Source organism: Acipenser ruthenus, chromosome 17 (assembly GCF_902713425.1).
Source record: "Acipenser ruthenus chromosome 17, fAciRut3.2 maternal haplotype, whole genome shotgun sequence".
In the NCBI taxonomy this organism is placed as follows: Eukaryota; Metazoa; Chordata; class Actinopteri; order Acipenseriformes; family Acipenseridae; genus Acipenser; species Acipenser ruthenus.
This window is the reverse complement of record NC_081205.1, coordinates 9847172-9863368: the sequence shown is the minus strand read 5'-3', so window position 1 is coordinate 9863368 and position 16197 is coordinate 9847172. Positions and strand designations below refer to the sequence as shown.

Genomic DNA, 16197 nt, shown 5'->3' with positions numbered 1-16197 from the left:
TAGTGTGAAATGATTTTACTGCAATGTAAGACCTAAAGTAATAAACCTACCTTGTATGCAAGCTGTGGTATTTGTAAAGTAAATATATAATAATATTTTTTAGGAAGAACACTATTATATGAAAACCAAAGTCACAGACACACACAGCACCCAACACATTAAAAAATCTCCAAAACCATTTTTTTGGAAGATTTAAAACAGCAGCTGGCGTCCACATGTCGTACTGCTGCTGGGCAATTCTATGCTAACCATTATTTGTATGTAACAGTAAGGATCTGGTTAGTTTAAGTTTATATTGTCTTCCCCTATTACCAACTATTATTTTGTATGTATTACAAATCTTTAGCCACATAATTCAGCTTTTATCGTGGGCATCCTACCAAACATATACTCTGATAATAACTCTGCTCCACTGGGCTGAATCAATGCAAATCAAACCATCAATAACATCTGAGATGTAAACGGTTTGTATTTTGTTTTGCCACTTTGCCCATCATAGCAGAAAGATTTGTTGCATCAGATGCACTCTTCATTATCTGCAATGTATCCAAGATGCTTGGAGGTGTATGATCTATATGTGACTATTCACTGGACAGGTTTTGGTTTAGGAATATGCAGCCAGACAAGATATTTTTATTCAACATATACAAAATGAAATTAAAGTTAGAGATTAAAAATACCAGTCAGAAATGAGATTGAAGTTAGAAATATCACACAAAATGGGCCAGATTCATTGTTACAAAGTCAACGGGATGCGACGAGTGAAACAGATAATGATATACAAAGTCAATGCATTAGTTAAGACAACCGTGATATTTTATATCCATATTAATCTAAGGACTCTTGCCTTGCGTATACTCATCTGCTTCTGGAAAAAACTCTTCCATTCCTGCTTTCGATGTTCTGGGTCCTCTTCAGAATCCCCCTCAGACCCGTCATACCTATTATGGAATAAAAGAAAAGTATTGGACAACACAGAACTGAGAAGGGAAACATAGCTGGACTGGAAGGCAGTATGCTTTGAGCAAAGGGCCAGTGAAGCAGGGCAATCTAGTGGTTAGAGTGAAGGACTGGGAGGTAGTGTGTAGAGCTGGAGACTGTGAGGTACAGTAGTATGGTTTCAGCTGAGTGACTGGGAGGCAGTGTGGCCTACTGATTAGAGCCGAGGGACTAGGCAGTAGTGTGGTTATAGCTGAGGGACTGGGTGGCAGCGGATCTAGACCTATTAAGTACAGCCCTATAGGAAAGTCTTGCTAAGTCTCAGGATCCTTTGTTACTGTAGCGGTGGCTTTCTTTGTTCATGGTTCTGTTTGAAACAATGACCACTTCCCGGCTTGTGCATCTCACTCAGCCAAATCCACACCGCCACCGCCTTTCCCAACTAGAAGCCCCAAGCATTTACAAAAAATGTACTGGGAAAGAGAAAAAGGAGAAGAAATTGTAAATTGATGAGCCATGAGCAACTTCTGCAAGGCTTTATTAGTACCTTCATTTCTGGGAGACCCTGGATTTGTCTAAGAATTCAAAATTTCCACCTGGTATTAGAAGCACAACTGCAAAGCAAGAAATAAAGCTCATCTAAAGAAAAAAAGATTTGCATGGACAAAACTGCTGGTGTTCCCAGCACACCTTTCAAAGCCGTAGCCGCGACGGCCCCCAGCATACAGCTCCCGGTCATAGCCGAAGGGCCCGGTCGAGGTGGCAGCCGGTCCGATGCGGGTCCTCCCACCTGACCCCAGACAGCGAGATGACTCCAGCTGGTTCCTGACTGCTGCGGGGTTCTTGCAGAAATCACAAGACTTGTTGCAGCGCGGCTTCTCATCCCCAAAATACTGAGCGATTGCAGCGTGTCGACACCTACAGAGTACAGGGGACACATCTTATTAACTCAGTCTGTAGGGTTCAAATAAATGGAATGAAACACACAGCCTGGCATCGTAGTGGACTTGTTGCTGTCAGCATCCAGGCATTGTGAGGAGGCAATTCAAAATTGGTAATAGTCAAAAGTGGAGAGTGCAACTCAAAGCACTTGAATATATACTGTGTTCAATTTGTGTCTCTGTATTAAAAAAATACAAAAATACATTGCAGCTTTGGAGTGAGTCCAGCAAAGAACAACCAGACTGAAATCAGGGCCAAAATGTATAAATTATGTAGATAGTTAAGATCACCTCTTTAACCTAGAATATAGATTTTGATTTTTTTAAATACCAATAGGAGTTGATAAAGTTAACCCTTGTCAAAGACTATGAGACGATCAGGGAACACAACTGGAAATTGAGTGGAGACAGACTTACAGTAAGACAGAGGATAAGATTTTATAGTCTTCAACAACAGAGAACCGGATGAGCATTGGTGGGCCGAATGGCCTCATCACATTCATAACTTCTCTATGTTATCATGTTCCTAAGTATATTGTTCCTCTAACAAATATGTCCAAGTACACGAGTCACAAGCTTTCATAGAAGCATCCATACAAGAAAACATAACCTGCAAGCACACTCACATAATTATACTGGTGTATCATGAACCCATATATATATATATATATATATATATATATATATATATATATATATATATATATATATATATATATATATATATATATCAGTAACCTGTGCCTACAGTAACACCTCCAGTCTGATAATACAGTAACATATCTGTCAGTTAGATACAGTGCCAGCTAGGCAGCTTTGTACTCTATTTCCATTGCAGACTCAAAGGAAACTTTAATTGTAAAAGCTGTTTTCCATCTTGTACAGTACAAGATAAACGTGCCTGCTTGGCCTCCCTGAGTCTCATGCAGACCTTGGTGTCTCTGATTACACAGCGTGCGTCTTGATTACACCATGTGCATCTTGATTACAGAGCTAACAGAACTACAGCCACAGCTATCCTAGCACATGGACAGGGCAGCAAGGTTCCCTAATGCATTTCTGCACACAGCAACCAGAAAACACAACCACACACACACACAAAAATCTTCAACACAAACTTCCTGGTAGATAGTTTTATCTGCAAGCAAACATGCTCCCTTCCTGCACCAGCAGAGTAAGAATGCCAAACAGTACAGGCAGCATTTTAGCTCAGGGAAGCAACATGGAAATGCAAACAAAGCCTATTTTTTAAATATGGGTTTGTAAGGTAAAACCCTTAAACATATAAAAATATCAAACTCTTAGATATGGATAACTGTGTATGTATCTTAACTGATATTTTTGTGACTTTAAAACTCATAAGTTTAAAGCACACCATGGCCTCAATATAGCTCAAAGAATCATGTCTAACCTTTGAATACATCTGGTACACCAGAGTGTAACCATTAACCTGCCCCCAGTGGATGTAAGAAAGGTAATGATTAGAATATTTTTCTAAATCTGAAAGAGAAAAGTTTAATTCACATAAGTGCTTATATTGGGTGATTTCACAAAATATGTACAATATATAGAAAGAGGATATGTGTAGATTATAGAGGCCCACATGTATACATCCGGACTGTACAGTAAGCAAGTCAGCAGTACAATTACTCCAGTGGGCTGTGGATGAACTATTACAGCTCTAACTTACCATAAACTTAAAATGAATACAGGAATTTTCATAGGCAACTAACAATAAAAGACAAAACAGGTGCACCAAATACACTTTTTTAAAGTCCATGTTTCTGACCACCTAATAAGGCCAGGTATATTTAACACAGGGTTCTCAGCATAAAAACAAGTTGGGGCTTCCTGTTTGGAAAGAAGGTTTCAGCACTCACCACATGAGATGCAGTTACTGTGAGTGAGGGACTAGATGAGCCTGAGAATGAATGCTTTACTGTAACTGAGGAACAGGTGCATAATGCAGTTTCGTATGAAAGGGACCCTGTGTCCTGCGCAAACAGGCCAGGGGACTCTGATACCTGCATGTATCTTAAGAAGCGTTTGCGTTTAGTTCTACCTCTCCAGTATTTTCCAATTATTAGCATTAATCTTGGACCACTTCACCTAAGGTAACATTAGGTAGACCAGAATTATTGCCAGTAACCAGCCCTTAGACAAGAGGACACAGATGGAAACTGGAGACAGACTTAAGGCATAATTAGGAGCATGAGGGGCAAGTGGGTTACGAAGCCACATTGTTCCTATTTGGTTGGGATCACTTAAGATTTTTCTTACATGAGAGTAGCTGTTATTTACCGCAGTGGCACGTATAGTGGAGGAACCAGCGATGACAAGGCACCAACAAGTAGTGTAAGATCACAAAATGTGATCTTATACAGTTCTGTTCAATCTCAAGATGCAGAGAAATACATCGGTTAGTATACCGGTATTTGTCTACTTGACTTAGGCTTACCTGTTTTAAAGTTATGACTGCACAACCTATGGCAGTCAGATTCAGAAGAACAGATAGGGCTGACCCCAACTTTTTGAAATGATGTTGCTGCCTTCCCTGTTCATTCACAGCAACCTTGCAAGCAGCTCCACTCAATTTCAAGAGCGAGACACGATCTCCTTCCCACTATATCATTTGTCATTTCATTGTGTATCACTTCCGTGGTTAAAGTATTTTTGAAACATACTTTATCAGTGTTGCTCCAGTGTGAAAACCAGCAGCTAGCTGTAGGCGGGTTTAGGATGACAGTGTAAGATCAATGCCAGATCAATCAGAGCAAATGCCAGTGTTTATGTAGCAGAAGGACCGGGGTAAGTATCGTCACTCAACCCACAATGACTACTTTATTGGGTAGACTGCATGGACAAAACAAGCAGGATAAAGGATTAGAAATAAAATAATAATATAGTGCTCCCTTGCTATAAGGCCTCAGATATAACACTCCTACAGCATGTCCCCCAATTCCCTATACTAGTGATTCATGCAATATTTCTACAGTAAATACAGTACCGGTGTTGTTCAAACTGTAAACAACTTCTCAGTCTAACTTCCGTTTCTGTCTTTTAGCATTTCAGCACTAGCATTTCATGATCACAATCCTTAATGGCCGAGAGCTTCAAATCCATCATATTATATAAATGGTGACAGAAAATGCACTTGGAGAATCAGGCTCTTGGGAAGGACCCATCCAGTCAATTCACGAGAATTGTAAAGCATTTTCCCATTGTTGCTGCAGGGCACAGTATTGAGCTATGCAAGTTTAATGAATAGTCGATGGTGAATTTGAAAGTTGATGATGGGACGTGGGTCAAAAGGGAAATGTAGAAACAATCCCTGGAAATGGGGACATTTGGCAACCCTGTTAGAAAGTGAGAAATAGATAAACTAGGGTGCAGGTACAGTAGGAGGCTCGGGTTTAGTTTGTAGATATATTTAGTTTGTGTTGTAGATGCAGCTGCATTTTCAGAATATTTCAGGTTGCACTATACTATAGGAGATATTTAACATTGAACAAAATGGTATTCAGGTGGCAGTGAAAAGGGAACTGAAACTGATTTAGGAAATTATTTATTAAACATGTTTTATTTCATCTGTGTAAGGATGTATGATGCTGTCATGGCATATATATCCCGTGATCATAATCATCACAACAGAAAACAGCATAAAATGTACCAACTTACCTTATAGGGGCCTCTATATATATATAAACATGCTTTTGGGAATAAAAACAAAAGTATCCCAATGGAATAATGTAAGGGGACTGGCATATCTGTTTAAATTTTGTCACCGAATACAGATGAGTACAGAATATGAAGCCAATATCTCAAAGCGTCATATGGACCCAACTTTTGATTGTCATCTTTAGATTACAGACCAAAGGGAGGCGGTTCCAGAACACTGAAAATACCATGAGACGTTCACAGCTGATGTAACAGCGGAAGGTTTACAAAAACATGTCAGAAGTACAGAATGTTCATTTGGCCCTAAGCAAGAGAAGACAACTGTTTAAATATAAATGTGTTAACACAATGTTCCTAGAATTCATTAGCACCCAAATGAAGTGCAAATAAAATTGTTGTAAGAAAAGTGATAAAACCACGATCCTCTGTGTAATGCATGCATCATCTGGGTGTTTAAATGTAAGATTCAGAAAAAAATCCTTAAGCACTACATCAGGGCTTCTCAAACTCGGTCCTGGGGACCCCCTGTGGCTGCTGGTTTTCATTCCAACCAAGCTCTCAATTACTTAACTAGACCCTTAACTGAACAAATAATTTGCTTAATTAGACATTTTTACTTGTTTTCAGCTCTTAAACAGTTGCAGTTCAAGTTACTTATCAAATGTTATAGCTAACTTGAAATATGCAACTGTTCAAGAGCTGTAAAACAAGCAAAAATGTCAAATTAAGCAAATTATCAGTTCAATTAAGGGTCTAGTTAAGTAACTGAGAGCTCGGTTGGAATGAAAACCAGCAGCCACAGGGGGTCCCCAGGACCGAGTTTGAGAAACCCTGCACTACACTATACCCCCTGCACCCCAGTGGGAGATTAAAATGAAGTCTCCAGTTCTGCCAGTATACAACATATACACTATATACAATCATCATCGACCCCCCACCCCCCACCACCTCGCCTTCAGGATGATAATATTAATCAAACAGCAGTAAGAGCTTTAGTTTAAACAAGCACTGGGCAACACTTTCTATGGGTTTCAAGTATTATTATTATTATTATTTATTTCTTAGCAGACGCCCTTATCCAGGGCGACTTACAATTGTTACAAGATATCACATTATACATTATTTCACATTATACAGATATCACATTATTTTTACATACAATTACCCATTTATACAGTTGGGTTTTTACTGGAGCAATCTAGGTAAAGTACCTTGCTCAAGGGTACAACAGCAGTGTCCCCCACTGGGGATTGAACCCACAACCCTCCGGTCAAGAGTCCAGAGCCCTAACCACTACTCCACACTGCTGCCGCCAAGTAACACTGTAGACATTAATATCACACACCCATCATTGTGTATGCCTTGAAATGTCCTATACATTGTTACAGATTAAATGCAGTTGTTACTTCATAAACCCAAGTGAAATTTCCTATAAAATGTTTAATAGAAAAAACACCACCTGGAAAAGATCAATCCTTATTATTAAATGTCTTAGAAAACATGATCAGGGGACAGGTGATGAGTCTACATTAACATACAGGCGACGTATCTGTCCAGATGTCCCACTATTTTCTCAGGGTCTCCACTATAGAATAAAGAATTTGAAGTCAGCTGGCTATAGAGCAGCCCTCCCCCTTCCCTGTAAAAGGAAACTTTTGAGTCTCCGCGGTGACCAGAAACAAAAAAAAAGCTCAGGCAGTGAGAGCAGCTGGCTGCATGAGCAAGAAAGAGTGTGTGTGCGTGTGAGAGTGTGAGAGAGAGAGAGAGAGAGAGAGGGAGTGAGAGAGAGAGAGAGAGAGAGGCATAAAGGATAAAGGCAGGCTGAGAGAGGGACAGCAATGTGAACACAAGAAGATAAACAAGCAAGAAAAAGGAAGCTCTGTCCACATCTCCAAGAGGTAAGCAACTGCTACTAGTTTCGACATAGCAACTTTATTATGGATTTCTGTCACAGTAGTACATTAGAGAGGGAATGATTCTGTTTTTAACTGCTTTTTTGTGAGCCTCTCATTGATGGAATAACATGAAGACCAGTTGCTTTTCTGTTGAAATGCTGTATTAAGAATTGGCTTAGCATTAGTAAAAACCTGGCATTATTTTAACAGGACAAAAAGAACAACAAGGAGACATTATCTTACCTCAAAACAAGCAGAAAGCTGCCTTAATCTTCATACAGTTATATAAAAAGTGGAGTTCAGTGAAAGAACACTTAATCAAAAACACACTTCCTCAGAAGGCTGTTGTTTAACTTTCAGTATTTGATATTGGGGGACTCTCAAATTAGGAGATCATCTTTACTAATTTTGTTTAGCTAATTTTGTTTTGTGTTCACGGAAATATATTTATGTAACAGTACTGTAAGCAAGTGTTTTACACAAAATGCTAACCCCACGGAGCGTCTTCTTTGCAACTTCCAGTAATAACAAAGACACACTGAGAAATAACTCTGAAAGGTTAAGCACATTCTTCACTGTTGCTGTGGAAGGTGACAGCCGCTACCTAAAGTCAGGGCTGATAACTGGCATGTCACAGATAAGCGATTAGCTGTTCACTGCTGAGAGATTGAAAACTTTTGAACTGTTATAGTACAGGGGTACGGAGCATTCTGAAAAAAATGCAATGCAATATTTCAGATGCAGTCCATAGCTGTGGTCTGTTGATTTTTTCACAACACTATGACAGGCAGGTGAATCGTTGAACAAATCTGGTACTAGAGCTGTTTAACTGATCATGCTGGGGAAAACAAAAAAACACAATTGAATTGTCCCTTTAATGTCAAATTCAAGTAAAATAATGAATCCAATTGCTCTAACCCAGTCCTGGGGTTTTAAATACCAGCTGGCCCTGTTCTTTACCCCTTTATTGAGCAATTGTAGTGCGTTTACACTTACTACTCAGACCTGAGCTGGCTTAGGTCCGATCAGATTAAAAGATTAAACTTGAGCACAGACCTAAACTGGCTTTGGCCCTGTATGCTAGCGCATAGCCCCTGATCTTTAGTGCATGCCCAATGACATCTTATTGACCACCCCTTGCCATCAGAAATGGACCGAAGCATTGAAAACTTGCATATCAGTACCGTCTACTTCTATCTAACAAACAAAGCAAGGCAACAGAGAGCTCAAGTTTATTCATCATATACAAACAAAACATCACGGTACCATCGACGATACATTTTAAAAAATAAAGCCTTTTATAAATCAAAAGATTTACTACTAGGGGAAAATAGACCTTTTTATAAAAGTAAAATGCTTTTAAACCTGATGTTAGTGTTTTATATATACATATATTCACATCTTAGCACTTAGGTTGATACACTTTGAAAGTCTATACTTTAAATGGATTAAACTTCCACAAGCATTCAGCTTTATTTTTCAAATTGTATAACTGTTAGTGCCATGATGCATACAAACAAGGAGTACTATGTCATGCATAGCTTGAATGCCTTTGACAGGCTGAATCATTCTTACCCTAAAGTCTATTCCTATGGACAAAGACTAAAATCTCTGTCTTAAAGACCACCTGATGTGGGAGACCAAGTGCTTTAAAAGCTGAGTTGCCTACACAATAGATTCAGTCAATAGAGCTTCCCACCGATATAAACCTCTTTAAAAGACCACCTGTGGTAGGACACTACATATTCAGTTCAGAAATCTACAGTACTGTAATCTGCTAGTAAAATGCCCTTACAGATGCATACCCAAGTCACGTGTACCTAAATCTAGAGAAGAGTAACAATGTGGAATTAAAGGACCCATGGGCTGGATTTTCCGCTTGTCCCATTAAGTTGTGTTGAAAATGCTCCTTTATTTTAGTTAACTATCAGGGGCCTGCAATGCAGAAGTAACTGTAGTTTAAGTGTAAAAGGAAAAAAAAAAGAGGACAGAATTACAGAATTAAATGATTCATGCCTTATCATTACAGCATAAAAATAGGGCCATATGTGATACAAGAACAAAACAAAAGAAATGTTACGAATCAGAGTGACTTTGTTACATTAAGACCCAACTTGACAATGTTTTGAGCTCAATCACCTACTAGGAACCAGACCGTTAGTACACTGTCTTCTTATGTCACATCAATTTCAAGTAAAATACATGTTTGTGCAAAGCAAGTCATTTCATTGTTTCACCATACCTTATTAATTACAATACAATACAAAAACAAAACACACACAAAAAGAGAAAACTGGGAATATCCTAAAGCGTAACTATTCATTTAAAAAAGATCCAGCTCATTACAGATCATGACAGGAAGTGGGAGTACTGAGTGTACAATAAGGGTTACGATGTTTGCCAAGAACACAGCACTGTGCATGTCTGTGGTGTACTAAAACTGTACTGAGTATCAAGATGATTCAAAGCATTAAACACATTGCTAAAATGAATGATCATCACTGGCTTTAAATGCTAAAGTGTGCATGCTTTAAAGAAATGACATGCAGAGCATTTTTGCATACAAGACACTAACATTATTTAATTAGTTATAGCGGGGTTGTATTTTTGCAAAGTGCTGAAAGCGCTGAAGTTACTGCTTGGCTATCAGAAAAGATAGCATATGGACCACAAACTGTACCCTTTCACACACACAGAAAAAGTTGGTAGTGTGTCTATTTTTTAATTGTACAGAAATATTTTCTAAAAGAATGAACACTTTCTGCTGGTTTCCAGAGCCCCCAATTATTAGCATTACATAGGGACTAGTTAAAGTTGCTTGGGAATCTTCTGTGCCGAATGTTAGGAAAGGTACTCCAAGACTAGTGCTAACCAGGATCTGTAGAACCTGATGGTATTTGAGTTGATAGTACTGGTTGTATGGTATAGAGCACTATTGTTATATTATGATTCACGGAACGGACAATTTCCTGCTTGTGGTAATGAAAACATATCTCTGGATGATACCCTGTCGCAATGGTTTTCCCTGACTGGTCACTGCATCGACACTGCAAGGGGATACATCTAATAGTAAAGTTGTTGGTGCATAGTGCATCTGGCAGAATTTTAAGTCACAGGGTTTATTAAACGGATTCGCAGTCGGCAATCAGGATTCTGCGTTGGATGGTAACTGTCCTCCCAGTTTGATACATTTATAAATAATCAGTTTTATCCTATAACGAACATTAGTCTTCTGTAATCTTCGAACGCGACACTGCTTTTTTTTTATCTTTACTCAATGACAGTGTTGGTTAAGATATGGTTGCATTTACTAGGGAAATTGCTCAAGAATGCTTTAGCCTTTAGTTGCAGATTTCTACAAATGGATCTACCATATTTGACAAACAGCAAATGTAAACCAGATGCTCAATACTGAGTGTACTGTGTTTATGCCAGAGCTGCGCCACAAAGCTGCTTCTTAGATTTATATTTTCTGGTCCCTCTTAAAAAAAAAAAAAAAATAGGTCAAAAATAAGTACTTTCAAATGTTTCTAGTCTTGGGATGCTGCTTTGCTTTGATTAGAGAATGCTACAGACCACAGACCGCAGAAGCTAACCCCATATGCGTGAGAGAAGAGCGAGCCTGCTGCTGCAGGAAAGAGGCTGCCAGGACAGACGACTATACACAGCTCAAAACATGGCATAAACTGAGAAAGAAAGCGCCAGACACACTGAACACACAGAACCCAAACAGAGACAGCATTTGTGTCACACATCCACTTCCTCAAAACCGCTGACTAAACAAAATTAGAGTATTATGCAAAAGTAGAAAAGTAGATCAACATGACCACTGTATGCTCTTATAAAAATGTAGGAGGTACAGATGTTCCTCTAGTATGGTGTAAACTGTATCTCAATTGGAAAACTAGTTTGCTAGATTTAAATAGGAATGAAAGGGAGACACATACTTATTCGTACTTAAAGAATAAGTAGTGGGGTTCTGAAATCTAGCGTTACATGTCCCCACGTGTTGCTACAACTGTTTAAATAACGGACCTGGAATTTTTGTTTTCATTGTTAAAATGCTGACAACTTTTTACACTTATAACTAAAGTCTGTTTCAAGGATCTTTTCAAAATGTCTGCTTTAGTGCACCAGTGTGTAAGGGTTATTGCCCATATTGTTAAACAGATAACACAGCATGATGAGGTATGGCACAGAAAAGCCAAAGCACTTCTATGCATGTGTGTGTTTGCTGTTTCCCATTACTTTTCAAAACAAATGTCAAAATTGGGCCTACGTTCCTTGGAAAGGACTTCCTCCCATGACAAACCACACTTGATCAGACCCAGCTGAAAGTCAGTAATGCTGAAACTTCCCCTGCTTGCTTCTACTACAGGTCCTGATTTAGGAACACAGAACAGTAATCTTGTTGTAACCTCTGATTACACACACACACACACGGAGCAAGTCTCTCCTGTTAATATACTCGTTGCAAGCCTATTCAAGGTGTGTGATTTCCTGTATATAAAGCATGCCTGTGTGCAGATTTTGGCCTTGCATTCTTTAGCAATGAATCAGTTTGAAGTGGACCTCGAGGGCGTGCACTCTCTCAGGCTGCTGGGATACTCTGTTTACTTTCTCAGAACTGTTTGTAATTTAATGCAAGGAAACAACCACAGAAAGATTTGAACCCCTGCGTGCCACAGCTGTACAAAACTATCAGAATCACAGACAATACGTACTTTTTTTTTTAGCAAGTTTTTTTAAACATTTCTATAGGTGGTTCTCTAGATATACACGCTTCCTACGATATCCTCTACAGACGCCTTGTCCATAGCCAGTCGATGGGGATTTTGGCTGAAACTATTCTTACTGTACAAATATATCACTGCTAAACTGTTCCTTACAACAAGCATGCATAAAGTTATTTGTATATTATATTTAGCTTTCCGTGGTCCTAGACTTTAGCGAGTTACAGCATAATGATTCATATTGGGTATTGCAAGAAAGCAAGGTATTCAGGTTTAATTCAATTGTATTAAGCATTAACAATGTGACCCAGAGGTTTACTAGAATAGGGTGCTTTTGTGAACAAAAACGTACAGAGAATCATAGAATACTGCAGTGAATTAAATAAACTGCTTTACTGCAGCCATCTAAAACTACTGGCACAAAGCGCTTTCTTGTACCCCAATCAAAGTTGACCTACAGAATCACACAATACAGTACAAGTATGAAGCCAATATCTCAATTTGGTCTTTGTAGTGTGGACAATGGTGTGCCAACAAGGGACGACCTTTGATTTTCCCAAACTTTTCTTATGTTCTTATATGGTTGTCCTCCACACAGTGGCGAGTAGAGTGGCCTGTAGCGGATTGCAACACCCTGGCAATGGCCCAGCCCCAGCCCCAGCCCTCCACTATGTCTTGGAAGGAGGAGATGCAGAAGATTGCAGACCGGGTCCTCACTAAACTGCAAGGCCTTCCCGAGGCAGACCCCCTGGAGATCGGAGCCTTCACCATCCTGCTCATCTTCATCGGTGAGACACAGACTAACAGGGGAGGCAGTGTTTGTTCAGAGACACATCTCGACTAGAAAAAAGTATGACTAATACTATATTAAGCATTTCAATGTGAGGAGACTTGAAATACGTGAAAATGTGATTGCTTTGGAAGTTTGTGGATTAATCCTTAACATATGATTAGTGCCTCATTTCAAGAGAATGTTTAACCCTGGCAGCAAGCATGTCAACTAAAATACATACAGCAGTGTGCAAATGTATTAGAGCACCTCAAGATTATTTATATAATTATACACCTACCTGCATGAAAACCTCTAGGTGTGAGAATTTCAATTTTCAGTCGGTAATCAGTGATATAGAAACAATAAACACCAATGTGTGAAAATGTTAGATCACTTGCACTTTAAATTAGGCATCCTAAACGACTTCTAAAAAGTCTCATGCATGTTAACATTTGTGCATTCCTTTTATCTTACTATTTTATCATCAATCATCAATCATAAGTCATCAATTCAATTAGACTAATTTGTCTATTTTCCAAGATTTTCAGTTCCAGTGGTTTGATATCATGTGCACAAAACTACAAAAGCAATGGGGTGTTTGATATATTTTGCAGCACTGTGAAGAGTCCTGAATGAACCTAACGGGTGATTTTGTCCCCTTTTTTTTTTGGCAGCGACGGTTCTGATCATGTTCATCCTGGCCTGCATTCACTGCTGTTGCTGCTCTGGCCCCCAGCACAGAGTCTCCAGGGTCAAGCCCTTTCACCAACCCTGAGAGGGCCCCACCGTCCCAGCACAGCACCACCTGCTGGGCACCAGCCCCACGGTCAACACAGAACCAACAACCCAGTGCACTACTCCATGGACATCACAGACTGGTGACTATTCACAGCAGGCTGTCAACAAGCTAAATAACACACTGAAACTAGTACTGGACCACAGGAAGAGCAAGCTGCCAGGACTGGCAATGTACAGCAAGAAAGCGAGGACTGAATGCAGGGAATTACAATTGCAACATTGGTGGTGGCACCGTATGCTATGCAAAAATCCATTAAGAGAAATTAAATATCTAAGGGCATATATAACTAACAAGCGTAACATTCATTTGTTGTATACCGTATTCCTAGGAAAGGCAACAATATACAATGACAGGAGACAACCTCCTGGACAGAAATTAGGTTGCCCTACAGTATTAAACAATTCCTCTTTGTTGGACCTTTCACCCTGACAATGGCTCTCAGCTTCTATAAACATGACCAATAACTTCCACTTGCCTTCGTTTTTGCTGCCACATGGATCCCACAGAGTAATACAAATGGATAAAAAATGTTTTAGTTGATAAACACCAATAAACTACAGGGAAAAACAAGACATTACTATGGCCTTTGAAATGAAAAATCCATGAGTGCCTTCTACAGTTTGAAATGTACACTTCTCTTTGGTCCTTAATAAATGATTAATTCTCTTAGACAATAGGTCAAAACACATTTAAAAATTAAACAATCTAGATGCAGTTCTGTATTGAATGGCTTTCCTGACACAAAGATATAGTCTCATGCAGGATGCAAAATTCAGGAGTGCCTTCTGGTGGTCACTTATATTAGAACAACCAGTGGATTCATAGTCACTAAATCCCATGCAACATTATTTAAATGAAGTTGTTGTATGAAAATCCAATCTCAAACAGTTATACATAAACACTTCAGCCTATATACTGTGCTGTGCATTATTATCTGAGGCAGACTATTGTCAGAGCACCACTGACGCATCGTGGCACATCGTGGAAGCACGACCCAATCTAGAGCAATTGACATATGGAACCTGTTATTAGAATTATTATTTTTTACAGTAAATTTGTTATATTGTATTCTTTTTATTATTACTGTATTGGTACCAGCATGATAAATAAAGCTTTGGTTTGCGCAATGCAAACTTAATACTGTACTGCAAGCAGCATGAACTACTGTACCGTTACATACAGTACACAACGTGTGTTTAAAAATATATACAATTACACAAAATTATAACAAGATTACTTTTCCTTGTAAAGATTTTTTTTTTTTAAACATGTCTTGATTGTTGTGTATCTATACGCACCTGAACCAAATAAACTATCTGAAATGAACAGTGAATTACGCCAATTACTATCATAGGTTAGGTCATTAAAAGACATTCATCCATAAATACCACAACCTAAAGTAAATATTAAAAGTTGCCAACTAGAAGTTTTTCAAGACACTTGGCAATATTGGCAGAGATGTTGCTAATTTCTTTTAATGCAACAATATAAGAAATGCCAAGACAAAAATAACTAAAGGGACATTATTAAATACTTAAGAGCATAAGAAAGAAGACCATGAGAGAAGACCATTTGGCGAATCTAATGCCTCATTTCCACTGTGGGCTGGGGCTGGCCAGAAAAAAACAACACGTTATCATGTTATCATTTTTATCCAAAATCTTCTCGACAGCCACTGGAGCTCTGTTCCTGTTGGCTTCTTATCCAGCACACGCCTCCCTGCTATGTGATGACGGAGTTCCTTTGTTACCAGGTCTGGCCACATGGGGTACGATATAGAAAACCAGGCCAGATAAAGTGGCCGCGGCCAGCCAGGGACATAGTGGCCAGCAGTGGAAACGAGGGAAAAGCTTGTCTGGTTCCTAGTAGCTGACTGATCTCAGAACTTTGTCAAGAAATTACATATTAAGATCAGGCCTGCTTCCAAATATAAGTAAGCAGTTATTAGAAGCACACTTTGCCATTGTCGTTTCACAGATACAAACACATTTGATAAATATTTCTGACTGCATGGATATACTGTATTTGACCAATCAAAACCAGTTTGGTTTTCTGCAAGGCTCCTACTGTAGGGTAGCTTCAGAGATTCAGATCCTTATGGTAGCCTACGAATGGGGCTAAAATCGAAGTCATTTTGCTGGATACTATTAAAAAACATATGTTTAGTAGAGTACCCAAATGTTCTATACACATAAATTGCAGTTCTATATGTTATATTGTGTTACCATACTTTACATGTTGTAACATTTCTAGCTTACTTACAAGGACCTGTATTTTAAGGAACAAATGTTTGTCGTTGGGAATCATTCTTGACTGATAAATGTGACTGACATTACATGGAGTGTGACTATAACCTGCCTTTATGATATATTTTCCCCCACCAATTTGTCAAACAAAAGTGTATTTTATGGTTGAAATGCTGATTCATGGACTCTGTTCA

The 16197-nt window shown here is 38.9% G+C and overlaps 2 protein-coding genes across 3 annotated transcripts in view; one reads left to right on the top strand and one right to left on the bottom strand.

Annotated features, from left to right (window-relative positions):
* LOC117423519 (ATP-dependent DNA helicase Q5-like) overlaps window positions 1-16197 on the bottom strand; it is a 30386-nt gene that overhangs the window by 7337 nt on the left and 6852 nt on the right. For both annotated transcript variants that reach the window (XM_058989938.1, XM_034039446.3), the window contains 2 exons: window positions 1630-1857; window positions 848-941 (listed from right to left, as the gene is read on the bottom strand). In XM_058989938.1, the coding sequence (XP_058845921.1) occupies window positions 848-941; window positions 1630-1857 (322 nt within the window). The remainder of the gene's footprint in view (window positions 1-847; window positions 942-1629; window positions 1858-16197) is intronic.
* Window positions 7251-15083, top strand: LOC117423521 (small integral membrane protein 5-like). The gene is made up of 3 exons (XM_034039448.3): window positions 7251-7456; window positions 12785-12974; window positions 13633-15083. The coding sequence occupies exons 2-3, from the start codon at window positions 12827-12829 to the stop codon at window positions 13731-13733; spliced, it is 249 nt and encodes an 82-aa protein (XP_033895339.1). The 5' UTR covers window positions 7251-7456; window positions 12785-12826; the 3' UTR covers window positions 13734-15083.

Excerpts from the sequence above, each read along its gene's own strand:
- LOC117423521 (XM_034039448.3), top strand. The coding sequence starts at position 12,827 with ATGGCCCAGCCCCAGCCCCAGCCCTCCACTATGTCTTGGAAGGAGGAG. Across the intron at positions 12,975-13,632 it reads CATCCTGCTCATCTTCATCG|CGACGGTTCTGATCATGTTC; the intron begins GTGAGACACAGA and ends TTTTTTTGGCAG.